The 20,449-nt window shown below is 42.0% G+C and overlaps 1 protein-coding gene across 8 annotated transcripts in view; it reads left to right on the forward strand.

Moving 5' to 3' along the window:
- Window positions 1–17,032, forward strand: part of LOC132402137 (coiled-coil domain-containing protein 190) — a 38,087-nt gene extending 21,055 nt beyond the window's left edge. For 7 of the 8 annotated variants that reach the window (XM_059984761.1, XM_059984766.1, XM_059984763.1 and 4 more), the window contains one exon: window positions 6,690–17,032. In XM_059984761.1, the coding sequence (XP_059840744.1) occupies window positions 6,690–7,227 (538 nt within the window). In that variant the 3' untranslated portion in view covers window positions 7,228–17,032. The remainder of the gene's footprint in view (window positions 1–6,689) is intronic. The other variant, XR_009514813.1, reaches the window with a different exon arrangement.
- Window positions 17,033–20,449: the final 3,417 nt, after the last annotated feature.

The raw sequence follows: 20,449 nt of genomic DNA on the forward strand, positions 1-20,449 counted from the left end.
CCAGAAAGTCATGAGGCATGGGATAAGTGGAACCTTGGCTGTTTGGATAAAAAATTGGCTTAAAGGAAGAAAGCAGAGGGTAGTTGTGGAAGGAAAGTAGTCTGCCTGGAGGTCAGTGACTAGTAGAGTGCCACAGGGATCTGTCCTGGGACCCCTGCTATTTGTGATTTTTATAAATGATCTGGATGTAGAGGTGGAAGGATGGTTGAGTAAGTTTGCGGATGATACGAAGATTGGAGGAGTTGTGAATGGAGCTGCAGGTTGTCGAAGGTTACATGAGGATACAGGCAGAATACAGAGTTGGGCAGAAAAGTGGCAGATGGAGTTCAATCCAGATAAGTGTGAGGTGATGCATTTTGGAAGGACAAACCAGAAGACTGAGTACAGGATTAACGGTCAGTTACTTAAGAGTGTGGATGAACAAAGGGACCTTGGGGTTCAAATCCATACATCCCTCAAGGTCGCTGCACATGTTGATAGGGTAGTTAAGAAGGCCTATGGGATGCTAGGCTTCATTAACAGGGGGATTGAGTTCAAGAGTAGAGAGGTCATGTTGCAACTCTACAAATCTCTGGTGAGACCGCACTTAGAGTATGGTGTTCATTTCTGGTCACCTCATTATAGGAAGGATGTGGAAGCTATGAAGAGGGTGCAGAGGAGATTTACCAGGATGTTGCCTTGATTGGAGAACAAGTCATATGAAGCAAGGTTAGCAGAGCTGGGACTTTTCTCTTTGGAGCATAGAAGAATGAGAGGGGACTTGATAGAGGACTACAAGATTATGAGAGGCATAGATAGGGTGGATAGTCAGTATCTGTTTCCCAGGGCACCAATAGCAAACACCAGAGGGCATATGTACAAAATTAAGGGAGGGAATTTTAGGGGAGACATCAGGAGTAAGTTTTTTACACAGAGGGTTGTGAGTGCCTGGAATGACTTGCCAGGGATGGTGGTGGAGGCTAAAACATTAGGGGTATTCAAGAGCCTCTTGGACAGGCACATGGGTGAAAGAAAAATAGAGGGTTATGGGGTAGTGTGGGTTTAGTACTTTTTTTAAGGATTATATGGGTCGGCACAACATGGAGGGCTGAAGGGCCCATACTGTGCTGTAATGTTCTATGGTTCTATGGTAACAATGATATCATCCAGGTAATGCTAAGTGCCTGGGCAGCCTTGCAGCATCAGGTCCATAGCTTTCAACCAGGGTGCAGGCTCTGATGCTATTCCAAAAATAAGCGCACTCTAAGTCCTTTGTGAGTGCTTATGTTGTGAAAAACTTTGGATTCCTCCCCTATCTCCATCTGTAGGTAGGCCTCAGCTAAGTCTACTTTGCTGAAGTGCTTCCCTCCAGAAAAGTTTTCTATCATGGGCAGAGGGTATTGATCTACTTTCAGAACTAGGTTACTGGTAACCTTCAAATCACCACAGATCCTGGCAGACCCATTCTTCTTGTTTACTGGGACCACTGGGTTGCTTGTGGGCTCCACTAAACCTTGGAAAGAATTCCTGCAGCCTCTATGTGATCTAACTCACTGGCTACTTTACCATGGGTGAGATAAAGAACCAGACGTGCTTTGCAACACTTGGATGTGACATTTTCATTTAACATTATTTTACCCTTGATATATTTGAATTTTCCACTGTCATCCTTGAACACTTCTGTAGCACCATGTAGCATCTTTTTTAATTCAATTTCAATTGGCTTCATTGCACGGGATTGGCAAGCAATTGGTGGATGGATCTCTAATCAAGTTGTAGTTGGTTCAGCCAATCATGCGACCACAATGCTGGTCCTCCAGTTTTTACCACATATAAATTAAAACTGGCTTGTTAGTTGTTGTATTTCACTGGTACGAATGTCATTCCCAAAGGAGTTATCTTTTATCCAATATAATTAGTTATTTGGTAATCCACAGGCTTCAGTTCAGTATCTTTGAAAAGCCAATCAGACTCATTTTGTGAAATGACTGAAATAGCCAAAGCAGTGTCCAAGTCCATTTTAAGTAATTTGCTGTTCACTTCAGATATAAGCTGTGTTGCTGGCTTTCATAATGAAAATCTCAAGGCTAGCCAGTCCTTTGTTAATCTCATTATTATCAGATTTTTCTTCAACAGTTTCTTTTTGAAACTGCAACATGACGTTTTAGCTTTTTCCCTTTCTAGTCCAGTCCATTTATTTTAGTCTGCCCATCATGCTCTTTGAACGTGTCCTGCCTTGTTGCATTTTCTGTCAGTTTCACCTGTAAATCTGCAATGGACTGGTGAATGTGAGCCCCTTCCGCAATGATATCCCAACTCATTCAGCCAGGCTGGTTTCTGTTTAGATGTTTACACTCACTTTCAGTCCTAACTTCCACTCATCTGTGCCTCTGTCTGTTCTTTCCATTGATACAGCAATTACAACTGCTCTTTTAAATGTAAGTTGTACTCCAGTTGGGATCATTTTTCAATGCTTTCTTGTAAGATTCCACAAACTAAATGATCTCTCAGTGTATCATTAAGCCCATCACTGAACTGGCATTGCAATTTCTTCACTTCAGCCACATATGCTGAAATAGACTCTCCTTTTTGATTCTGCTTATGAAACTGAAAGCTGTTAAGCAATTAACAACAGTTTTGGATTTAAATAATCTTACATTACTTTCAGAATATCACCAAAGCTCATTTTGGCTGGTTTGGTTGAAGCAGTTAAACTTTGAAGGAAACTGTATGTCTTTAAACCCAAAGCACTCAGCAAAATTGGTACAGGCAGTCCCCGAGTTACGAACATCCAACTTACAGACAACTCATACTTACGATCCGAGGAAGGAGAATGCCATCCGCCATTTTAAGTTGGATCACAACGCCATCCGCCATTTTAAGTCATTGCTGTTGTCACTGTGTTGAGTGTTTGGCTTAAAATTTTCTTAGTAAAATTCACCCTGACCCCACCCCCCCCCCCATTCCGGTTACCTGGTGGCGCAGTCAGATCAATACTCTGCTGGAAAATGGAGGTTCCCGAGTTCAATTTAGTGACAGACCGCTCCCGTGCCGGGTTGATGTCGATCCAGTGACTGATCTGTGCCAGGTTGATGTCGAGCTCGCAACTCAACCTCATAAGAAAAAACACTGCCACCTCTAGTTTAAATTCCCATGCGGAATATTGTGGAGGATCAAATACTCAAACCCAGCGCAGCACCTACTTGTCCCATTCAGCCTGTCTCAGTGCAGTGGTCCCTAGGACCCAGCGGAGCTCGGGACCCGCCGCCTGCAGTGTTTCTGTTCCATTGATGGGAAGTGATCGCAATTGAAAATAAAGTGCAATTAATAAAGCGTTTGGAAAGAGGTGAAACGCCATCAGTCATTGGAAAAGCGTTCGGCTACAGTCGGTCAATAATCAGAACAATTTTAAAGGATAACGGATAAAGTGAGAACAATGGAGCATGTGAAAGGCCCTGCCCCAATGAAAGCTACAATTATTACTAAGCAATACAGTGGTTTAATTATTGGAATACATAAATTTCTTAAGTGTTTTATATGCATAGAAAAGTAACATATATACTATATACTAAGACAAACGTTTGACCAACTGACGCTAAATAATACCCGATGTACTTGTTCCGACTTACGTACAAATCCCACTAAAAGATGGACTCAGGAACGGAACTCATACATAACCCGGGGACTGCCTGTACTTGTTTCTCATTGGCTATTTCATTTCCTTCAACATACTGTTCAGTTAGCTCACTATACATGAGCCAGTTATCTGTGGAGCAAATGAACATGTCAATCTTTCGGATGTAGCCAGCCATTTCTGAGTTATTTGTATGATTATTATCACCCGGTACTCACTCTTGGTGAACCCATGAACTCTTCCACTTTTTACCTTTTCTTAACTCGACTGTCTCTGCACATGCTGCACTGTTTCTTTTTTCCTTGACTGTTCACTGCTGTGCTTTTCTTTTAACTTGAATGTCTCACTGCACTTCAACAGTTCAGTAGCCTTCTCGGGGTCATTTTTAAAATACCTCATCCCTACTGTATCTTCCAACATTAAACTAAAGGAGAACAAGAGAGCCGAGAGATGCAAGCTTAGTTTGTTCTTTAATTTAACTGAGGCATGTACTTATCATGTGGTATCATCGTGACATCGTGACACTTGTTTTTACATATAACCATAATTAATTGTATACAGAGCAAAGATTGCTCATTCCAGCAATGTATTTACAAGATTTCTCAAATATTTCTGAAATATTAAATACACAGCAACAACCTACCATTCCCACTCCATCAAAGCTTCAGTGGTCTCATTTCCAAGTGACTAGGATGTTTTTAGTCTTTTCAAAGTGCAGTTATAGGAGTGGGTATGATAATATATCTAACTCAACTGTGCTGTATGATTAAAAAGTAGCATTGCCACTGAATTTCCAGGCAAAAGTTGTCTTTCAAGAGGCCCGGTAAATCTAGGCAGCCACTTCGATATCTGCCTCTGATTGCAGAACTCGCTAAACTTTAGAGATCCCATTTTACATTGCAGAATATTTCAAAACATCCTTAACAACAGAAGTATGAAAAAGCTAAGTATGGGAAAGCTATCTTCCAAGGCTGAGATCCTGCAGCAGATGATGTGTGACCTGCCGAGTTCCTGCAGCTCAGTTAAATTTGGTCAAGATCTGCAATCTTGTATCTCAACATCTTTGAGGTACTTTTCATAACCAATATTTCCAGTTGACATCTTTCAGTCCATCAAGCTCTACACTAGCAATATTTTCCTTCACTCACCCCAGCAAGAGTAAATTGGAGCATGAAACTTAATTAGTATTTCCTCTCACAGGACATTGTATAACTGATCTTTTCAAATACCAAACAAGCAGAATTTAAAGGTACCATATTTGTATTGCATATTATATTTGTATTTGTAAGCAAAAAAGTGTCACCTGGTACTTGGAAATCGGAATCCTGACCCAACAGATAAAGATTCCTAAGTGCATTTGTACAGAACTGCATTTGCAGTATTGTGTACAGTTTTGCTCTTGATGCACCATCAATAACTCTCGGAGAAGGGAGGCAAACGATAGGCTTTTATTAGCTGCAAGAGTCCACCACACAGCATCCTGGAGACTGAGGGAGGAGCAGTGCCTCCAACTGCCTTTATATAGGGGTCTGTGGGAGGAGCCACAGGAGCAGCCAGCAGAGAGGAGTGTCCAGACAGGTATATGTAGTTCACCACAGCTCTCCTTGCCCAGAGAGGGGAAATACTTTCTGTAGAGAGAGTAGAGGACAGATTCACTATTTTTGTTTTAGAGATTGGGGAGATTGTTGGGTGAGGGAGATATGGAGTCAAATGTGATGTGAGCTAAAATTGGGTGAACCAGGACTGTACTCTCTGAAATTTAGAGAAGTGAGGAGAGATCTAGAAAGATAGAAAACCTACAGCACAATACAGGCCCTTTGGCCCACAAAGTTGTGCCCAACATGTTCCTACCTTAGAAATTACTAGGCCTACCTATAGCCCTCTATTTACTAAGCTCCATGTACCTATCTAAAAGCCTCTTAAAAGACCCTATTATATCCGCCTCCACAACTATTGCTGGCAGCCCATTCTACACACTCACCCCTCTCTGACTAAGAAACTTACACCTGACATCTTCTCTGTACCTACTCCCCAGCACCTTGTGTCCTCTTGTGGCAACTATTTCAGCCCTGGGAAAAAGCCTCTGACTATCCACATGATCAATGCCTCTCATGATCTTGTACATTTCTGTCAGGTCACCTCTCATCCTCCTTAGTTCCAAGGAGAAAAGGCTAAGTTCACTCAACCTATTTTCATAAGGCATGTTCCCCGATCCAAGCAACATCCTTGTAAATCTCTTCTGCACCCTTTCTATGGTTTCCATATCCTTCCTGTAGTGAGGTGACCAGAACTGAGCACAGTAATCCAAGTGGGGTCTGACCAGGGTCCTATATAGCTGCAATATTACCCCTCGGCTCCTAAATTCAATTCCACAATTGATGAAGGCCAATACACCGTACACCTTCTTAACCACAGAGTCAACCTGCACAGCTGCTTTGAGTGTCCTATGGACTCAAGGACCCTCTGATCCTCCACACTGCCAAGAGTCTTACCATTAATACCATATTCCACCATCATACTTGACCTACCAAAGTGTAGCACTTCACACTTACCTGGGTTGAACTCCATCTGCCACTTCTCAGCCCAGTTTTGCATCCTATCGATGTCCGGCTGTAACCTCCGACAGCCCTCCCCACCATCCACAACACCCCCAACCTTTGTGTCATCAGCAAACTTGCTAACCCATCCCTCCACTTCCTCATCCAGGTCATTTATAAAAATCACAAAGATCTCATCAAGACTTACACTGTTTGACAAGCCAGATGCAGGGAGGATGTTTCTCCTGGCTGAGGACAAAAGGACCAGGGCTCCCACCTCAGAATAAGCCACATGCTATTTAGGACTGAGAGGAGAAATTTCCTCCCTTAAGGCATGATGAATCCTGGGAATTCTTTGATTTAACGAGCTTATCCATTGGGTTCATCAAAATAAGTATTTTTAAAGGAATGTGGGGAAAGGGCAGGGTGGTGCTGAGGAGAATGATTACTCGTGACTTTGATGCATGGTAGAGCAGGTCCAAAAAGCAGGATGGCCTACTCCTGCTCCTCCTCCTCACAGCTTTCTCTTACAATTGTAGAGCGCAGAACCACTCCCCGGCGAGAGCTGCCAGGTTTGTAATACCACCCAGCGTCTCTCATGCTCTGCAGACACAGATCAACGAGTTCCTCAGTGGGTTCAGTGGTGAACGGGAGAAGCCTGATAAGCACGCTGCGGCAGAAGAGGTCCAAGCCCTGACACCACCCAAGCTCAATGCAGAAGTGCGGACTGACAGTGCCACTGCGTCAACCTCGAACCAGCCTGTCACCAAGCCAGCCATCTCAGTCACGGACAGTGCAGGGGGAAACCAAGCAGCACAGGAAAGCTCCCCCGATGGGTCTGAGTTCTATGCTCCGGACGGATTGCCCAGAACCATGCACACCATGCCCAGTTTCCTTGAGGCCTTCGCCGAAGCGAAGAAAGCACGGTACATTAGACACCGAAACAAACCCGACAATGAGAAGGAACTGCCGATCAGTGAGATCTTCAGAAAATGCAATGGGCCCATCCAACGCGTCACAGAGAAGGAAGCAACAACTGTCAGAGACAACAGCTCCATGGGAGCAAATTCAAATTAAATGAGTATTGCAGAAATGGACTGAACAATTAGAGAAAATAGTTGCCACACTTGTTACATCCACCTTGGATAACATTTGCCCCAGATGGACAGATTTGACTCCTACCATTGTGCCAGAGCCAACGTCTCTTGTGCCCTCTGATACTGGTCCCAACAGAGCTTGTGGGGTTAGTGGGAGGTCACCTTGGGACAGGTAAGCTCACTTCATACATATTGTCCCCATTTTATTCCACTGAAGCTGAAAGCTCCAGTGATATCAGTTGACATTCGGGCTGAAACCCTTCAGCAGGACTCACTAATTAATCAAGAGTCCTGACGAAGGGTCTCGGCCCAAAATATCAACTGTTTACTCCTTTCCATAGATGCTGCTTGGCCAGCTGAGTTCCTCCAGCATTGTGTGCGTGTGCATGTGTGTCCACCTGTTCAGCTGGTTTCCTCCCGGTCTTTATGGACAAAAGCATTCCTCTGATTTTGAGCTCTAGCATTTAGATTATATCCCCTATCTCTGACTGCTGTGTGGTTTCAACCCTATCATAGCTTGTTCTCATTTTAAACAACTCAGAAAACTCTTCCTGGTATTCAACTGAAAACACAAGAACAGTTTCATGTAACAATACTTGCGACAGGAACAAGTGCAAGTTGATTCAACCATGTGGAATCCATTATTACATTCAGAAAGTCAAAAAAGCAAACTTAGCCCAGGGTTATTCTGCTCTGTACCTTGCTCAAAGACAGTGTACTTTCTTTGAATATATTGCATGAACCTTCAGCTTTTTATGGGTTGAGAGGAAAAAAAATCATAGTTGACAGTGCATGTAAATGTGTTTAAAAACATAAAGGTGTAACTGAGCACAAATACACTAAGATTCTGCTGCACACTTGGCATAGACTCTGGGTTTCCCAATGTGTCTCACAGCCCCATGGGTGGAGGTTGTTTGCTGGAATATTATATCAGCCTCAGGCGTACTTGCCAGCAGACAGTTAGGCTCAATTTTCTTTACTGAATTATAGATATGGGTCAAAAACTGCAGATGCTGGAAAACTGAAATGACGGGAAATGGTGGAAACACTCAAAAAGTCATTCAGGAAATTAGTAGGAAACCTGCTACGGAGGCAACACATTCATAAATAGAATTGGCCCAGATTTTCTGCATTGGTCTTTAATCTGTAACACCCTGCAATGAAGAGTTGTCGTTTGAGTTACAAACTCCACAATTTGCTGGACCTTTTGTGCCATGTCAGTGTCCTCACTTTGAAAGCAGCAACTCCACCTTCAAAATTCTTTGAACTTCATGAAGTAGCTGCTTGGCGCATTCATTTCCGATTACTTCATCACTGAAGGAGCTGGAATGTGCTAACAAATTATTTAATGCTTCCTGGATTGCAAGTCAACCTTTCCACCCCAGAAAGCAAACAACTGAAACTATGGAGTTTCATTTCTATGGAACTTGCCATTTAACTTCTTACTTAATCTGCAAAGGTATTCCTTCCTTTACATCCAATTTCCTTTTCACACTTCATTTGGTTTTCTATTTCCCGGTAGGTGGCCTTTCAGTTGCAGAAAAAATTAGGAGCAGCACCATTTTTTTTTGTTGGCAAGGACTCAGCTGAATCTGAGTTCTAGCCCACTGATGTTAGTCTGCTGATCTGCAGCTCCAGTGATATCAGTTGCTTCTTGACCTTGGTGCTGTCTGAATAGATTTTGCACATTGTCCTTGTGACTGCTGAGTTATCCCTGCTTGCTCCGGTCTCCTCCCACATTCCCAAGACATACAGGTAAATTGGCCCTAGAGTGTGGATAAGTGTTGGAATCTAAGGCAGGAGTTCCTAACCTTATTTATACCATGGACCCCCACCATTAACTGAGCAGTCCGTGGGTGCCAGGTGGGGAAGTCGGATTGGAATTTGGGGAGGATAAATGTGTTAGAGTAGGGTTAGTGATGAACTGAAAGAACTGTTTCCAATCGTCTGTAGACTGATGATTACTTATTTAATTTAGTAGACAGAAAGCCTCAACTAAAAATCCATGCCACAGTATTAAAACAGCTAAAATATATGGATGTAGTAATTAAGAGAGTTTGTATCAGGGCTTTGTAATTTATTGCTAATTTGCCACTTTGAACAGAAGCTTCACAAAGTGATTACATTTCCTTTATCTTACCTCAAATTAGTTCCTTCTGCCTCTGTTTGGTGATTGGTGCAGGCTTCAATGTCATAGTGGAAAATGGATGCTGAACATTCCTTTAAGTTATTCTATTCGGTGTTGGCAAAGTCTTCAATTAATTACTGACAATTGAGGTCTATCTGAATTCAGATCACCATGTTGTGCAGCTACAATGAAATGAGAGGCCCAAGATCAGATTCTAACAGAAGTCCCGATGCAAGACTGTACTGTAGATTTCAATATTTTTGGATTTTTCTTTTAAACCACTTGCAATGTGTCAGAAATTTCCCCATGCGCTGGTTCTTTTGACACTATCTTTAAAGGTTTATTTGTTAAAAATAACTCTCAGCAGAGCAATTTGACCAGGGTGGAGTTGCAATCTCCTTCAACCTGCCAACTGTATGTAAACACACCCAAGTTATGAAAATAATTTATTAAAAGGCAAATTACAAGGATAAATTTCAATTAGCATGATTTTAGAAACTTGCTCTGCCAGATTATTGTTCATGAAATTAAGTTCAAAGTCATCAGCTCTGAGGTAGAGACAGTGCAAAAGTAACACAGTTTGAATAAATAACGTAGTTAATTTACAGAACCCATATATATAGAATTAATCCACATCTTGGGAATAAGTTCACCAAGCTGAGTGAGGAATTGCAGGCATCAAGATATGTTTGCAACACACACAAGATGTTGCAGGAAGATACCTTTGATACCTTTGTTTAATTTGAAACGCATTTAGAATCAGAATCAGGTTTATTATCACCGGCATGTGTCGTGAAATTTGTTAACTTAGCAGCAGCAGTTCAATGTAATACATATTCAATACAACTCATTAGCACGTTTTCACATGGTGCGACTTACATTATATTCCATTTTTTAAATTTTATTTAGAGATACAGCGTAAAGCAGGTCCTTTCAACCCAACGAGTCTGTGGCATCCGAATGCATCCACCCTACCAATTTACCTATTAGCCCATACATCTTTAGACTGTGGGAGGAAACCAGAGCCCGCAGAGGAAACCCTCATGATCACAAGGAGAACATACAAACTCCTTATAGACGGCATCGGAATCGAGCCCAGGTCACTGGCACTGTAATACTGCTACTCTGACCACTATGCTACTGTGCTGCTCCAAACTGGTTGAACTAGTTAAACTATTCACAACATTTTGCTAAAACCCTTTAAAAAATTAATGGGTGTAAAAAAGATGGGCTGTACGGTATTTTTTTAGGATGGTCTCCGACCAATCGCAAAGTGTTTTACAATCAAAGAGGAGGAGTCACTATACTAAAGTTAGGAAATATAGAAGCCATTTGATGTATAGTAAGTTTTCATATACGACGGTGAATTAAACAAACAGAAATTTATTGTTATTGTTATGCTCGCTGTGGGACAAATATTGACTGTGACACCAGGAAGAACTCTCCTTGAAACTACTGTCATCAGATTTTTATATCAATCTAAGTTCTTTTATATCCAGTGGAGATTTTATGCTCCATGTTACAGAAGTGGGACATGAACTATCTAGCCAGAGATGAGATTCCTGTCATTCAATAACCTTTGGCTTTGCCAGTGATGTCCATCGCCAACTGGCATGGAGTGGCACTGGTACTCACCACCATAAGGGTGATCCGAGATTTAGACCTGCTAGCCAAGAGCAGCAACCAGGTATTTCCAAGTCCATCAGGTATACAGCTTGGAGGGGAACTTCCAAGTGATACTTTGCTGTGAACGTCACAAATGAGTCACAGTTAGTAAATTAGATTGTATTAGAATCCCAAATCCTTTCATTCTGTATAAAATTGCACAGTAAGTCATTATGAAAAGCACTAGTAGCTCAGAATATGCATTGTCCATTTCCTAAGACCTTATCATTAAAAACGGGACACTCACTTGACCTTCTCCTCGTCAGCTGTCAGTATTTGAAGCAAATGCAATATAACTTCAGCTTATTCAACTTGGCCTTTCAGATTAGTTCATTCACTGCAATTGCTACTCGGAATAGAACTAGTCTGTAGTTCTTGTGACAATGGTGAAGTAGATTGCCTTGAATTTTATATTTTATCTCTTTCTATTTCAATGAAAATTATACCAATTAATCATCAAGGATTTTACAGTTTTTTGCCGAACACTGCAGTTATTGATTGCAGACGTGCAACTAGAAATCCATGGGGAAAGACTTTAGCTTGAAATTAGATAGAATTTTGTCTTTGGCCACAAACTTTGCAGAAACGGCTCTGGGCCCAAAACTTTGGTTGAATATTTACTTTGAATCAGACTGTGCCACAGAAAGGACAGTGTAGCTAGTGGCACAGTCTGATGACTGATGGCTGAAAGTTGAGAGACTATTAAAGCACAAATGGGTTTAAAGGAGGTGCTGTTGTGAGCTGACAGAAACCAAACTGACCTGGAGTCTTGCTGCCATCTAAAGATACATCCTGGGCTCCAGTCAGGCTGAGCGCACCATTGCAGATAAAACACTACAGAAGTCTTCTTAAAAGATACTTGCAAAAGATAAAGCTTCTGCTTGGTATCAATCAATATTCACATATGGAATGGAGATATAAGAGACTGCAGATGCTGGAATATGGAGCAGTAGATGAGTTGCTGGAGGAACTCAGTAGGTCGGGCAGTATCCGTGAAGGGAAATAGATGGTTGAAGTTTCTTGTCAAACCTTTAATCTGGACTGGTTTTAGCAGACCAGATGAAGCATTTCAACCAGGAACAATGATCGCACGACTGCTGTCAAGTTGTTGTTCTGACTTGTTCGAGTACTAGTACTCCTCTTCCTTCATTATAAGTCACTGAATTAATATGGCCATGGTCAACACTGCCCTTAACATTAGATCTGCTTCAGTGTCAAGGGCAGAGATGATCGTGGTCATATTAATTCAGCACAGTATCATGGAGGGGGAGGGGATGATGAAGGGGCTCAGAGCCATGGTGATGGAGTCTGCTAATGGTTCAGTCATTGCATTACGAGAGTGGTACCCCCGATGCCAGAATAACAATGGTGAGTTCATTCAGCTTCACACATTTAGTAAATTCACATTAATAATCTGGAAAATTTAAGAAACAGCTAATCTTAAAAACTATTAGATTATCATAAAATTCCACTCAATGCATTCATAGTCCTCAAAGGCGAATATCTAGCATCCTTACCTGGCTCATTATATCTGTGATCTGAAATGACCCACAGAAATATAATTGATTCCTGTTTGTGATCTGAAATGACCCACAAAGACGCTGTCAAGAACATGTAGGGATGTGCAATAAACGCTGGCCTTGCTGATGATTCCCAGACCCCGAAAAATAATGAGAAAGAAATATTTCAATAATATTACAACACAAAGGATCTCAAAAGTTTCCAGCACAAATAACAACTTATGTTAACCATGCTACATATTATTTGCAAATTATTAAAAGGACCACCAAATTTTTACCAGTTCGGTGAAAATCTTGGCTTAATGGTTCCCATTTATTTAGCACGTTTAGCGCAGTGAAACACAACACTCCTTTCACAGAGACTGTTTGGTGAAGACTTAAATTTAGGGCATTTTTTACGCTTGCAGATGATGAATTACTTTTATCACAGTTAAAATGCCAATGTACTTAAGCAAGTTGGAACAGCAATCAAATAATCAGGTAAGCATGCTGCTCTTTGACTCAGTATCATGGAAATTTAAACATCCTTGTGAAAAGGCAAGGCATCAGATTAAGAGACATGAAGGAGGGGAAAAGTAAGCTGACTGTTGAGGCTTTTCAAGGCAAAGAGAGGAGCTCCATTTAAGAGGAATAGACAGCCCAAGTTCCAGAGTGTGAAGCTGAGGTGACTGAAGGTATAAAAGTATGAAGGAGTAAACTAGATGTTCAAAACCAGCACAGCAGTGAACACAGTTCACAAGGTGCAGTTCTGCTCTGCATCAGTGAAGCTTAATCATTCTTTGCCCATGTCACTTCAGATAAGAAAGAAAATCAAACATTTAATTCCTGCTTTGATTTTCTTTCTTATGAAATGTACATTTTCCTTCCATCACAGAAGTGATTTGGAACAACATTTAAGTTCAAGTTAATTAGCCACTCTAATGTTATTAACCAGAAATATAATGTTGTAATGAATAACAATAAGTGTTGGAAACACTCTGCAAGTTAGGCAGCATGTGTGGAAAGGCAAACATAGTTATCAATTTGACTTTTTATCAGTTTATCAGTTTGAAAGTTTGACTTTGTTTCTCTCCACGGATACTGCGTGACCCATTGAGTATTTTCAGCATTTTCTGTTTTACTTTATTTCCCACATGTGCAGTTTTTTTGTATTTTTGCAAAGACTGTGGCACATAAAAAGAATAAAGAGCGAGGAGTATAAAAGTAAAGGATGAGGTAATACTGGGTCTCAAAGAACATTATGTTAGATAAATCCCCAGGTCCTACTGGGATATACCCCAGATTATTGAAAGAAGAAAGAGAAGAGATTGCTGCAGCCTTGATCAATATCTTCATATCCTCTCTAGCCACATGTGAAGTCCTGGAGGACTGATGAGTAGCTGAAGTTTTTCCATTATTCAAGAAGAGAAGCAGGGATAATCCTGGAAACTACAGACCTGTAAGTCTCATGTCAGTGGTAGGGAAGTTACTGGAAAGAATTCTTAGGAATAGGACTTTTAAGCATTTGGGAAAACCACTCCCTAATTAGGGATAACCAGCATGGCGTTGTGCAGGACAAGTCGAGTCTTACTAACTTGATTGAGTTTTTGATGTGACGAGGGTGATTGAGGAAGGTAGAGCTGTGGATGTTGTCTACATGGATTTTAGTAAGGCATTCGTAAGGACCCTCTATGAGGCTCATCCAGAAGATTAAGATGCATGGGATCCATGGATCCATGGCTGTTTGGACTCAGAACTGGCTTACCCATAGAAGATAGATGGTAGTGGTTAAAGGGATTTATTCTAGCTGGATGTCTGGGATTAGTGGCATTCCACAGGGAGCTCTGCTGTTTGTGATCTTCCTCAATGACCTGAATGAAAATGTAGATGGATGGGTTAGTAAGTTTGCAGCTGATATGAAGTTTGGTGGTGTTGTGGATTGCACAGAAGACTGGCAAAGAATACAGCGGAATAGAGATCAGTTGCAGATATGGGTGGAGAAATGGTAAATGGAGTTTAATCCAGACAAATGAGAGGTTTCGTACCTTGGTGGGTCAAACATAAGGAGACAGTACACCTTTTGGGGCAGGCCCTTAATAGTATTGATGAGCAGAAGGATGTTGAGGACTTGGAGAGGGTGCAGAGGAGGTTTACCAGGATGCTGCCTGGATCAGCTGAGGGGAGGTCTGATAGGGGCTAATAAAATTATGAGAGGCATAGATAGAGCAGACAGATAGTATTTTTTCCCAGGTTTGAAATATCTAATACCAGGGGGCATGTGTTTAAGCCAAGGGGGGCAAGTTCAAAGGGGATGTGAGGGGCAAGTTTTTTGCACAAGCATGTGGATGCCTGGAATGCACTGCCTGGGATGGTGGGAGAGGAAAATAAGTTAGGGACTTTTAAGAGACACATGGCACATGAATATGAGGAAAATGGAGGGATGTGCACATTGTGTTGGCAGAAAGGATTAGTTTAGTTGCCATTGAGTACTAATTGAATTGATTCAGCACAGCATTGTGGGCTGAAGGGCGTGTTCCTGTGCTGTACCCTTCCACAGTGTGTCCTGTGTTCTATAGGAGTGTTGGGTGTGATCCAGAGGTTGATCAGTCACATTCTGGCAATCCCACTAACAGCTGCTGTGCAACACGTGACCTCAGCAAGCCATGCCCAATCCAAATCTAATTTAGAGTTTTTTCTTACATGTTGATTCTTGCTGAAGCTCAAAATCAAGCGGCTTTATTGTTGTGTGGAATTTCGATATTCATTCAGGGTGGTGATTTCATTCCATGCTTTTTTCCTGCAAGGACTTGTACGTGCAACCCCACATGTTAAGTGGAGGCCTGGAGAAGAATTGGGTCTTTCTTTGTGGATGGGGAAGTCTGCGTTGTGCAGACAGACATGAATGTATTAAAATCTGTGAATTATTGATAACATGGTATAGCATATTTCGCTGTCATCTTCACACTCTCTCCCCACCACCACTATACCTGATTTCAAACATCCTGAAGTCTGCTCTGAAAGCAGTGTTACAACAGGAGGAGGAAATCATAACCGAAGGGGATTCACAGTATAACTTCCATGAGATTAAATACACAAGTGATGTTACTATAGATATTACTAATTGATAAAATGTAGCTTTGAATATTTTTCCTTAATTTATCATTAATGTTAATGAAAATATCTGAAAAAAATAGACATGGCAATGCCTTTAGTTGAATATATAAACCTTCATTGAGTGAATTTAGTCAGTCCCTATTACAGGTCCAGGACAAAGAGCACTTACCATAAGAAGCTTTCAAAACAATTGCCAAATGTCAAGTATGTAACTCTTCAGATAATAACACCAAAAGTAATGTATGCATTAAATTGCAGCAGGAGAACTACATTCAGTTTTTTACAACAGGCCCCGGAGAGGATGTCTATGTAGTAGAGAGCCATCTAAAACAATGCACACTAGCATCTTGCTTGCCAATCAGCTCCGATTTGTCATAGTGCTCAAGTCTTCCAGTTGGAGCAGTCAGAGGTGCTACCTGACTGTACTTCCAAAGTTAAAGACATTTGTTGAAGCAGAAAGGTGTTTGCCTTCTCCATCTTTGTGTTCTGCAGTGACGGGGATCTGACATGAAAAGCAACCCTCTCCTGGTGCTTACCATAGCAATGAGTTCAGTCCAGTGTGAAGAGGCTGACTTCCTGAGAGGGCTGATGTGGTCGGGCCAGGGCAAACAGTGCAGGCACTCGGCACCAAGGTGCAGGGTTTAGGACAGAGCCTATGAGTTCACACCCTTGCTAGGGGTGGTGCATGTCCCGTAACCTACAGTCCTTCATCTCCTCCCAGAGGATGCTGTAAGAGCTGCTGGCTCACCGTGTCTTTTTGCTTAGTAGCAGCATAATGGAGATTTCATCATGGTAACAAGGTCAAGGGTTTTGTTACCATGTGGTTTATGAGGACATGATTCACTAATGGTATACCGAAGCAGTATGAAGGGCAGAACGTCCACTGAATACTAATATTAGTTTTTCAAGGTTAATGCTCTAACGACCTTTTTTAGTACTGACTCCATTAGTGGTTGTGTGCTTTAGGAATCCGTCCCATGAGTTGTGAAAGATACATGTAGAATCTTTTAATGTACTTTAAAACAGAGTTATACAAACCATCAGAAAGGACATTTGTAATCTCTCTAGTATTCTATATTTGCCTGATCTCATTTCATCATACTCTGTCGCAAATAATGTGCTCATTTTATTTTACCATTATGACTGGAAGGTAATATTTTAATTTTAATGTGTGCTATTGGGCTAATATGAATATGCTGAGTCTATAAAATAAAAATGGAAAAAAATCTCATCTTTTTCTGTTGGGGAAATGGAGACGAATCCAGCATAATTCTACTTCTTAAAGTTTCTTTAATTAATTATAGAACAAAACATGATATCGGCTTCTTGTCACCACAAGGTAGAATGTATTGAATAAAATATGGCGTGCAAATGTGTAATTGTGTGTGATTTCAATACTTCCATCTGTCAGTCTTATGTAGAATGAGTAATTTAGGAAACGAAGTACACTTGGCGATTGTTGTAATGTGAACAAAGTCACTGGAGACACTTTGCTGGTAGATATAAAGTTGCCTTTTATTCAACAAAATGAGACACCACATGTATCATATTGAGACCCTTTCAGAGGAAGCGGCCTGCTCAACGCAATAGTACTTGACATTTTACATGCTGAAGATCAAAGGTCAATATATTTACTATGTGTCTACAATGCTTCCTTTGAATTACATATAACTTTCACACCTCCTTCTTCGCACCCACACTCCAGACAACCAAAATGAATGTAAATCTGCATTGTTTGGTTTTTCGATTAACAGCTCTAGGATGCTATTTTCCAGAGCTGCATTTTAAATTTAACCTACAGACCATGTTCAGGTCTAAAGATTAATGGTTGCAGTTGGTTTTTGCAGTTAAAACTTTGCAATTCCCCCTCAGTCCGAAGTGTGCTCCAACATTGCTCAAATTGTCTTTTGTTGTCCCCTCCTTTTATCTTTCCTCTGCTGCCTTTTTACGCACAATTTTTTTTTTGCAATTTATGGAGTTTAATGACTTGCACCATACTGTTGCTGAAAAGCAACATATTTCATGTCATTTGTCAGTGATGATAAATCTGATCCTGATCCTGACTCCTTCTCCACCCAAGGGATGTATTTTTACACATTGGAGAAATCATGTCTTTTAGTCAAGTAGCCTGTTTCACTCATATGGCAGGAGTGATGGGACACCTGTATCTAATCCAAGTTACTATGTGACTCTGAAACTACTGGATTGCCATGAAGCCCACCTGAACCACAAATGTCCTTACAGGAATCTGTCACCCATGACCAATTGGACCTTCCTAATCATGACCTTCTGAGATGTTGACTCTTAACTGCTTCCACATATGAAGGATGAACGGAGGTGTTGCCAATGGTAATCAAACCTCTGTATATGGTTAGGATACTACTTCCCTCCTGGTTTCACAATACAGCTTTAGGACAAATTTCTCCTTGGAATCACTTGATTGTCGCCATTCCCAGACAATTCACAAGGGTCCTGAGCTCCTCACTTTTTTGGAGGAAGTTTCTTTCTCAACCAGCACTGAATGGATGAGTGGGAAGTGTTAAGAGAGATAGACCTGGGGGGCATCCAGTGTACATTTAGTTTGAAAATGGCACCGAGGCATTAGCTGCTCAAGTGCCAAGGCTCGTCGGATTAAACCACAGGCCCCCCCCCCCATTATTTTGCTCATTGCAAGGAAATCTTTACCAGTTATATGAAGATCCTGGGAATCCCCTGGAGGATCAGAGGATAGGTAATTTTGTTCCACTGTTTAAGAAAGGCTCTGAGAATAAACCAGGAAATTATCGGCTGGCGAGCCTGACATCAGTAGTGGGAAAGTTATTGGAAGGTCTAGTCAAGTCAAGTCACTTTTTATTATCATTTTGACTATAACTGCTGGTACAGTACACAGTAAAAATGAGATGTTTTTCAGGACCATGGTGCTACATGAAACAGTACAAAAACTACACTGAACTACGTGAAAACAACACAAAAAAAACTACACTAGACTACGGATCTACACAGGACTGCATAAAGTGCACAAAGCAGTGCAGGCATTACAATAAATAAACAAGACAGTAGGCACAGTAGAGGGCAGTAAGTTGGTGTCAGTCCAGTCTCTGGGTATTGAAGAATCTGATGGATTGGGGGAAGAAACTGTTACATAGTCTGGCCGTGAGAGCCCGAATGCTTCGGTGCCTTTTCCCAGATGGCAAGAGGGAGAAGAGATTGTATGAGGGGTGCGTGGGGTCCTTCATAATGCTGTTTGCTTTGTGGATGCAGTGTGTAGTGTAAATGTCCATAATGGGGGGGAAGAGAGACCCCAGTGATCTTCTCAGCTGACCTCACTATCTGCTGCAGGGTCTTGCGATCCGAGATGGTGTAGTTTCCATACCAGGCAGTGATGCAGCTGCTCAGGATGCTCTCAGTACAACCCCTGTAGAATGTGATGAGGATGGGGGTGGGAGATGGACTTCCCTCAACCTTCGCAGAAAGTAGAGACGCTGCTGGGCTTTCTTTGCTATGGAGCTGGTGTTGAGGGACCAGGTGAGATTCTCCGCCAGGTGAACACCAAGAAATTTGGTGCTCTTAATGACCTCCACTGAGAAGCCATCAATGTTGAGTGGGGAGTGGTCTCTCCGTGCCCTCCTGAAGTCAACAACCATCTCTTTTGTTTTGTTCACATTCAGAGACAGGTTTTTGGCTCTGCACCAGTCCGTTAGCCGCTGCACCTCCTCTCTGTAAGCTGACTCATCATTCTTGCTGATGAGACCCACCATTGTGGTGTCATTGACGAACTTGATGATATGGTTCGAGCTGTGTGTTGTAGCACAGTCGTGGGTCAGCAGAGTGAACAGCAGTGGACTGAGCACACAGCCCTGGGGAGCCCCCATGCTCAGTGTGATGGTGTTGGAGATGCTGCTCCTGATTCGGACTGACTGAGGTCTCCCAGTCAGGAAGTCTAGGATCCAGTTGCAGAGGGAGGTGTTCAAGCCCAGTAGGCTCAGCTTTCTAATCAGTTTCTGAGGGATGATGGTGTTGAATGCTGAACTGAAGTCTATGAACAGCATCCAAACATACGTGTCTTTTTTGTCCGGGCGGGTTAGGGCCAGGTGGAGGGTGCTGGCAATGGCGTCATCTGTTGAGCGATTGGGACGGTACACAAACTGCAGGGGGTCCAGTGAGGGGAGCATATAGACATAACAGAATGGGAATGGGACGTAAAATTAAAATGTGTGGCCACTGGGAGATCCTGCTTTCTCTGGCAGACAGAGGGTAGGTGAGGGGAGGAGTGGTCTGATTTGGAATGTCTGATGAGTCCCCCAGCAAAGTGTGGCCAGAGAGCTATGGGAGAAGTATTTCATTTACTATGGCCTCCCCAGGAGGATACATAGTGATCAGGGACGGGATTTTGAGAGTAGGCTCACACATGAGTCACTGAGCAGGCTTGGAGTCAAGAAGTTGATCCTCAGCCTGAGAGATTTAATCGGACCTTGCTAGACATGCTTGGAACCTTGGAAATCAGCAAGAAGAACAAGTGGAATCGACATATTGGACATCTGGTCCACTGCTACAACTGTACATGAAACAAAACTACCAGATTCTTGCCGTATTATCTGATATTTGGGCACAAGGCGAGGTTGCCCATTGATCTTTGTTTTGGAACTAGAGAGGAAGACCTACCACCGAAGACTTAACTGAAGTATGTGTCTGATATGAGAAGGGAGCTGAAAAAGGCTTATGAATTAGCTGAGGTCACGGCTGCCAAAGAAATAAGAATCAAGGAAATAAAAGGAGGTATGGTCAAACGTTTGGGT

This window comes from Hypanus sabinus, chromosome 11, assembly GCF_030144855.1.
Source record: "Hypanus sabinus isolate sHypSab1 chromosome 11, sHypSab1.hap1, whole genome shotgun sequence".
NCBI classification, from domain to species: domain Eukaryota; kingdom Metazoa; phylum Chordata; class Chondrichthyes; order Myliobatiformes; family Dasyatidae; genus Hypanus; species Hypanus sabinus.